Here is an 8,347-nt window from a genome sequence, read left to right on the forward strand (position 1 = left end):
TAATTCAGTCCTTCACTGTATAACGGAAACAGCTTCAGTATGACAAAACTATGTATCTTGTATCGTTAAAAATGACAACTTGTAAAGAAAAAACAAACAAAAAAATCTCACTGCCTTGTCATGGATTTGGTCTTATGAATAAAATAATATATGCTTGATGTCTCCAAAGTGTTTCTGAGAAGTGTTATTTTGATATAGTTTAGATTCTATTATAGTTTTTATTAATTCTTTTTATATTTTCTGTTTTCAATTGAATTTAATTTTAGTTAAAGTTGAAGTCATTTTGTTGTTTTTGTCATTTTTATAATTTTTTTTCTTAATTATCTATATAGCTTTTTTTATTTTTTTTATTGCAGTTTTAGTTTGTTATTTTAGTACACAAAGTAAATGAAAATGAGACATGTTCGGAAAACGTATCTGAAATAAGTTTTAACTTTCATTTTATTTCAAACTAGTTTTTTATGGTTTAAATGTTAGTTTCAATTAACTATAATAACTGTGTTTCTGAGTTTATTTGGCAAAGGTGAGACTTCGCTGCTTGTGGGACTAATGCTGGTGGACGGCAGCTCTGTAAGTTCTCTCCGTCACGTTTGTCATCTACATGTTAGGCTGCCTTTAAAGGGATAGTTCACCCACAAATGAACATATCTGCCATTAATTACTCACCCTCATGTTGTTCCAAACATGTAAGACCTTTGTTCATTTTTGGAACACAAATGAATTTATTTGTGATGAAATCCAATGGCTTTCTGACCCTGCATAGACAACAACGCAACTACCACGTTCAAGGCCCAGAAAGGTAGTAAGGACATCATTAAAACAGTTCATGTGACATCAGTGGTTCAACCGTAATTTTATGAAGCTTCGAAAGTACTTTTTGTATGCAAAAAAACTAAAATATCAACTTTATTCAACAATTTCTTTCAATCTTTGATGCACATTAATGAGAGTACCACAACGCAAATAAAATGTAAAGAACTTTATATAATGTGGTAATATACATTTAATTACTATATTAATATAAGCATTTTTCCATATTCCCTAATAAATGGTTTGCCATTCAGCTAGTTCAGCCGTGTACACGCATGACGAGGAAGAATAAAATATCTCAAGACCTGTGTTCTTTAACTTTCTTTTATTTTTAAAAATCACTCCATAATTACGATTCAGTGTTAAAAGCAGACTGATAGTGAATGAAACTCAAAAAAGTACGACATACACATTCATACATTTGTACTTAAAAATACACACAGTATAGCTCCTCTATTCCCTTTGCAACCAGTCACTGTTAACAGCCTATTATTATATCAGTGAACTAGTCAAACTGAGAGATAAGTGAGAAAATCAATAAGACTGTTTTTAGCATTCATACTATCATTCTATGCATCAACTGGAGTATTTGTGGACAAAATAAGCAACAGGATCAACTTCATTTTTTTATCAGATCTTTTCAGTTGTTTTCCTTCAGCAAAGAACCTGAAAAAGATTCCAGAAACGTTATTATGCTTTTTCATTGCATTTTGCTTTGAGAAGAAAATCAATGGAAGATTGTAAACACAATCAGTCTTTCGGCGGTCTTGTGAATTGTAATTTCATGATTTGGCAGTGTGCCGGCCGCTGTTTAAAGTGCAGAAGTGCAGCGGCAGCATGTGGGTTTAGGGGTGCAATTAGGAATGCAGCAGGGCTCGAGTGCAGAGTCTCTCCCTTTGGCAATCTCACTCTCTCCAAACACCATAGAAGCCTCAAACTGCTCCTTGACGGCCTGGATTTGCTTGAGCACAGAGTCCCATTCGGTACTGTTAAGGTTATAGTTTTCTGATGGGTCTGCCTCTAAGTTATATAGTAAAGGAGGATCATAGCGCTTGAGGAAAAGTGATGAGCAGTTGCTGTCCTGGGGGTTTTCACTATGAATTGCACCTGAGTTATGGGGAAAAAAAGACATAACAGAAATAAACAGGAAGGAAAGGTAGGAAGGTGAGGTTTATATAGTCTAAGCAATGGTGAACTTACCCTGTGTATAGTAATGTGCTTTGAAATTTTTCCATCTCACTGCAAACACGCTATACTTCTCACTTGGGGCAATCGGGTAGTAAAAGATGGTCTGTCTTTCACTCTGAAACATCAATAACAAGGTTTTTAAAGCACGGGCTCATTGGCAGAGCTTGTTCAGGGTAAAATAGTAAATAATGAAGTCAAATAAATAATGACAGAGATATTTGGTAAACTATTCCTTTAACCATTTTAAATAGTTATACATAGTGTCTCCAAAATCTATAATAGCAAAATACGCTGTAAAAACATACTGAGGTTCTGTGGTGCTGTGCTCAAAGATGTTATGTCTAATAATGGATGTACATGTAGGTTAACTATTCAAATAAAGCAGACTGAATGCAAGAATGCTTCCTTTATGCTTAGAAAAAACTAAATATGTATGTGACCCTGGACCACAAAACCAGTCTTAAGTCGCTGGGGTATATTTGTAGCAATAGCCAAAAATACATTGCATGGGTCAAAATTATTGATTTTTTTATATGCCCAAGAACTTAATTTGGACAACTTTAAAGGCGATTTTCTCAATATTTAGATTTTTTTGCACCCTCAGATTCCAGATTTTCAAATAATTGTATCTCGGCCAAATATTGTCCTATCCTAACAAACCATACATCAATGGAAAGCTTATTTATTCAGCTTTCAGATGATGTATAAATCACAATTTCGAAAAATTGACCCTTATGACTGGTTTTGTGGTCCAGGGTCACATATACAAATATAAACTATTGTTCAAAAGTTTGGGGTCAGTAAGATTTGTGTTTTTTTTAAAGAAATGTGTAAGTTCTATTGTGCAATGATGAGTTAAACTGATCGAAAGAGACACTAAAGGCTTCTAAAGTGTTAACAATTTTTATTTTAAAAAAATCTGAACTTTCTATTCATCAAAGAATCCTGAAAAAATGTGTCACTGCTTCCACAAAGATACAGAAGTAGCACAAAAAGAAATATTTCTTGAGCATATTAGAATGATTTCTGAAGGATAATGTGACTCTCAAGACTGTAGTAATGATGCTGAAAATTTAGCTTTGCATCACAGGAATAAATGACATTTTAAAGTATATTAAAATAGAAAATAAAAATAGTTCACAATATTACTGTTTTCCTGTATTTTTGTTAAAATAAAACATGTTTTACAAATCTTACCAAGCCCAAACAAACACTAATGTATGTATGTATGCATGCATGTAAATATATTTCACTTTTGATCATTTTGTCTCTTACCGCTCCGTGATTCAACAGGATGTTTGTCATGTCGACCCCGTCTAGTTGAACGTCAGGTAACGCAGCTCCAGCCAGTTTGGCAAAGGAGGGCAGAATGTCCAAAGAGCTGGCCAGAGCACGGGTCACACCTTTGAATGATGGGAAAACAAAGTAAATGTCTTCAATTTCATAAAACATTGTATATTTCTTATAGCTGGATTCGGACACTGGGCCGTTTACCTGGTTGGATGGATCCAGGCCAATATGCGATGGCCGGCTCTCTCATTCCTCCTTCATAAGTCGTGCCTTTGCCACATTTCATCAGGCCTGCGTTTCCCCCACGAGACTTCCGCATGAGCTCTGGCCTGCGAACGCACACATAAATAGATGTTAAGAGAAATAGAAACGCACAAAGAATGGACTAAGGAGAAACACCTACCCGTTGTCACCAGTGAAGAAGACGAGAGTGTTGTTGATCACCCCCGTCTCCTCCAGAGTTTGCAGAATCTTCCCCACAGTGCCATCAAACTCCATCAGAGCGTCACCGAACGGCCCACGAGGAGACTTCCCTGCATAGTCTGCGCCTGCATACTGAGGGTAGTGTGTGTGCTGGAGAGACAGAGACCAGGCAGAAAATCATTAAGTACATACTTTGAGTGCGTTTCTAAAAGATCATAACATATTCTGGAAGCAAAAATCCCACTTATTTTGAATACATTGTGTAAATCTTTCAAGAAAGACCTACTATGAGCTTTGAGATTGTTAAATGATGCTAAACACTATAGAAACCTTCAGAAAATCAGTGTGATTATCACTTCTGATTTTAATTTAATTTAAATTAATAAAAAACAAATGAACAAAAAAAACTAAATTTAAATTAATCTTTATTATTTAACTTCATTATCTATTAATCTTAATTGTTTAGTTCATTATTATTTAATTTATAATTATTTCGTTTTGTTCAAGTCATGGTCATTCTCAGTGAAGAACTGCACTGCCCACAATCCTCTTTGGCTCGTCCAATAAAAAAAAAAGTCACTGTTACCAAGGAAATTGGAATTATGCCAAAAGAGGTAATGATACACTCCCATGAAGCATTGCGAATGACATAATCAAGTAATCCTCCCTAAACTCCCAAACAACTTATATTTTTGTATATTTTAATATTTTGCACACACACAAAAAATTCTATCTATCTATCTAGTTGAGAGTGTAAAAGAAAAAGGTGCTATGAAATTAAATGATAATTTTAAAATTATTTTATTAAGGCAGTTAAGGCATCCCATGACAACAGAAGCAATCAAAACAAAAAGAGCAAGCAAATGTAAGTGCTGTGAGAAGTCTTGGTGAGTTTATTTGATTCAGACTGTTGATTTGACTCACATCTGAAGGATAGTACAGGAAGAACGGGCTTAGAATTACATTTATTATAAATACTTTACATACTTATTTTCTCAATAACAAGCATTATAAGAAACATTATACTGTAGAAATTCCGTAATATGAAATAATCTAGTACTCCTTTTCAATCTCTTTTAGAGACATGCAAGCAATTGCATAAAACATTACAAAAATGATTTACATTTTCATCCAGTCATTTATCAGATGCTTTTATCCAAAGCGACTTACAAATGAGGACAACAGAAGCAATCAAAACAAAAAGAGCAATAATATGTAAGTGCTGTGAGAAGTCTTGGTGAGTTTATTTGATTCAGACTGTTGATTTGACTCACATGTGAAGGATAGTACAGGAAGAACGGGCGGTTATTTCGGACAGCATCAGTGATGAACTGCGTGGCAAATTCGCTGTAGGCTAAATTATTTTATTAAGGCAGTTAAGGCATCCCATGAAGCATTGCGGATGTTGCAATTTAATAAAAAATTTAAATAAAAAAAACATATATATACACACACACACACCACTATTTGTGGTTTACGGGGACTCTCCATAAGTTGAGAGTGTAAAAGAAAAAGGTGCTATGAAATTAAATGATAATTTTAAAATTATTTTATTAAGGCAGTTAAGGCATCCCATGACAACAGAAGCAATCAAAACAAAAAGAGCAATAATATGTAAGTGCTGTGAGAAGTCTTGGTGAGTTTATTTGATTCAGACTGTTGATTTGACTCACATCTGAAGGATAGTACAGGAAGAACGGGCGGTTATTTCGGACAGCATCAGTGATGAACTGCGTGGCATATTCACTGTAGGCCTTCTCGAGCTGCAGGAAGTCTGCAGGCTGCTGCTTGATGTTCTCATTAAACATGAGAGGTACAGTTACAACACCCTGATCACAGAAGCCATAGCACTTCACATCCGGAGGGAAACACGTGAGATTCTGACAGGGACCCTTTGATAGAGAGATATTATGCAATGATGAAAGACAGCAACAAAATGAAGACTAACATTCAGGAATCAGTTGACACGCCTGCATTAAAAATATATATTAATTATAATAATGCTATGCAATTTCCCTGGTGCTTTCCAGATAAAACTCAGAATAATTCAAGAAAACATAATGACCTGGTCGTGTGAGTACGGGATACCGAGATAATTGTCAAAGCCCTGTCGGGTGGGCAGGTAAGTGTCATTCAGCCCGACGCCCAGGTGCCATTTGCCCACTATGGCTGTAGTGTAACCCTTAGACTTCAGCACCTCTGCGATAGTGGTCTCGTTGAGAGGGAGACCCCCTTTTGAGGCCGGATACAGCACACCTGGATAGATGCCGGAACGAGTCTGATAGCGGCCCGTCAGCAAGGCTGCCCTGGACCAAAAAAAACAGTATGTAAAAGGAAATTCTGCACATTAGCACAATACATCATTATAAGAGGGTGAATTCTAATTTCTAACCAGGCTGATTATGATATTGGTTTAATCATTGTAAGATAAATGGAAGGTTACCTTGAGCACATTGCATTTATCATGCAGTCTGCAGTGTATGTACAATTTTATAAAAATTAGGTCTTGCATACAGAAAATACACATACTGTGCATAGTATACATTTTAAATAATGCAGAAATAGAAGGCCTATGTTTATGATATTATCGAACCAAAGTCGGTGAATATTACCTTGCATTCTGGCGCCATCTTCTGTGATAATTTGATATCAAATATGTATTATGTCGGTGATAATATATCTAATCAGTTTGACAATTAATTTAAGAGATAGCGTTTTTATGATAGCCAAAAAAAATAAAAAAATAAAATAATAATAACATAAATAGTAAGCCTGTTAGTAATATGTTTTTAAAATAATTAATAATAAAATAAAATAAAAAACAATAATAAAAATAATTAGATAATTACTGCAGAAATAGTAGGCCTACTAGTAGCACAGTTTATTATATATAAAACATCTAGAAATCTAATAAGTTAGTCAATAAATTAAATTATATAAGAGAACTAATCAATGAGACAATAAATCAAGGGACATTTTTTGATAGCCAGACACAACAACAAAAACTTCAGACCAGCCTAAAATGACTACATATAAACTATATAAATAGCAATAATAAATAATAATTTATAAATAATATTTCCAACTTCTAATTTAATTACATCAAAAACTTGTAGAGGCTGGAAGGTGATTTAAAGATACTCAAAAGAAGTGTACAAATGAACGCATGAACAAAAATGAAATAATAGGCTGGATAACAGGTGGATTTGGTAAAAGATGCATTTGGTTTTACCTAGAAGGGCTGCACACGGGGCTCGTGACGTAGAAGTCGGTAAACCGGAGCCCGTGCGCTGCTAGTCTGTCTAGATTCGGGGTGAGAGAGCTCGGGTGTCCAAAACAGCCCAGATCACCGTAACCCAAATCATCGGCGAACAGCAGCACGAAGTTTGGCGGCGTCGCGCGAGCACATTGAGCTGTGATCAGTGCAAACAACGCGATTACGCACATTAAAGCCATTACGCAGCTTACAAAATCTTTACAATTTATACAAAACGTTATTCAAGTAGCATGACAGTTCCTGCTCGGTTTGTTATGAACAAACGCTTTGCTATGAGCTTCAGGTTCACTCCTTTCCTCGCAGCTTTATTTCTGTCATTTACATCTTGCTGGAGTCTTTCATGTTTTTTCCCGTGTGGATCATGTGATCCCCGACACGGGGCCAGGGGGCTGATGGGATATGTGGTTTATTATCCAGAAACGGCGTGCATGTGCATCATTTAGTTTGCTTTGAATAGATGTTTTGCGTGGGTTCACTGGGTTGTGATTTGTGTGTGTTTTCAAAATTTGACGGAATATATCACATAAACTTTTTTAAGCACCAACATCGACAACATTCTTCAAAACTTCTCAAAGTGTTTTCCACTGAAAAAGAACGACGTCTGCAGCAACATGATGGTGAGTAAATATTAATATTCGCCTATTTCCATATTTGTGTGGGCTGTGATTCGATTTAATGCCGTTTGATGAGGAAATAAACATTATCATTAAAAACAGTAACAAAAACTAATAATAACTAATAAAAGTGGGCAATTTTCATGCAAATATAAACCTTACCATTGAAATATCAAGCGTTTGTCAAGGGGAGTTATTTAAAATGGTGTGGTTGTGTCTATTATTTCACTAAGAAATTGCATCGTTTTAGAAAATGTTTGAGAAATACAGTGGGGGTCCAAAAGTTTAAAACCCAATAGTAAAATGCATTTGCATTCTTTACTAGGCTACAGATTTTGTCATTATGATTATATTATCAATATCAATATCATATCAACAATTTTAGTGAAAAATTAAATTACCTTTTTAATAATGATTTCAGGCCCTAAGTCTCCTTTTTGCTTTAATGAAAGCAGGAGGACTCAACATTACATAGTAGTAATGTAATTATTATTTGAGAATGTTTCTAAGAACGTGGAGTTGACTATATCAAAGTCATTAATGTATTTAAGTCCTATTTTGGTCTCAAAATATTTCCTGCTGAGAAAAAAAAAACATCAGAATTTGTAATGGCTTTATTGGTTATAATGGGAATTGTATTGGTTTTAATGGAAACTGTAATGGTCCTTGTGGATCTCTATTGGTAATTTGTCACCTTTTATTAGTGGCTTGTTAAAACCATTACATCCTAATGGAATATGTCCTA

General features: G+C 34.9%; 1 protein-coding gene across 1 annotated transcript; it reads right to left on the reverse strand.

Annotated features, from left to right (window-relative positions):
• Positions 1-1,106: 1,106 nt before the first annotated feature.
• Positions 1,107-7,367, reverse strand: arsa (arylsulfatase A). The gene is made up of 8 exons (XM_016515150.1): positions 6,944-7,367; positions 5,777-6,017; positions 5,385-5,603; positions 3,692-3,861; positions 3,493-3,617; positions 3,274-3,401; positions 2,011-2,113; positions 1,107-1,917 (listed from the first exon to the last, which is right to left on the reverse strand). Exons 1-8 carry the CDS (start codon positions 7,165-7,167, stop codon positions 1,622-1,624), a joined length of 1,506 nt encoding a protein of 501 aa, XP_016370636.1. The 5' UTR covers positions 7,168-7,367; the 3' UTR covers positions 1,107-1,621.
• Between the last annotated feature and the right edge of the window lie 980 nt (positions 7,368-8,347).

The sequence above is a fragment of the Sinocyclocheilus rhinocerous genome, unplaced genomic scaffold (assembly GCF_001515625.1).
Source record: "Sinocyclocheilus rhinocerous isolate Xijiao unplaced genomic scaffold, SAMN03320098_v1.1 scaffold717, whole genome shotgun sequence".
NCBI lineage: Eukaryota > Metazoa > Chordata > Actinopteri > Cypriniformes > Cyprinidae > Sinocyclocheilus > Sinocyclocheilus rhinocerous.

Bases quoted from the DNA above. Each gene is read 5' to 3' on its own strand.
- arsa (XM_016515150.1), bottom strand. From the start codon at position 7,167: ATGGCTTTAATGTGCGTAATCGCGTTGTTTGCACTGATCACAGCTCAA. The intron at 3,402-3,492 runs GTAAACGGCCCA...CATCATTCAAAG, and splicing joins GCCTGGATCCATCCAACCAG to GTGTGACCCGTGCTCTGGCC. The intron at 2,114-3,273 runs GTAAGAGACAAA...TTGATGTTTCAG, and splicing joins TCCTGTTGAATCACGGAGCG to AGTGAAAGACAGACCATCTT.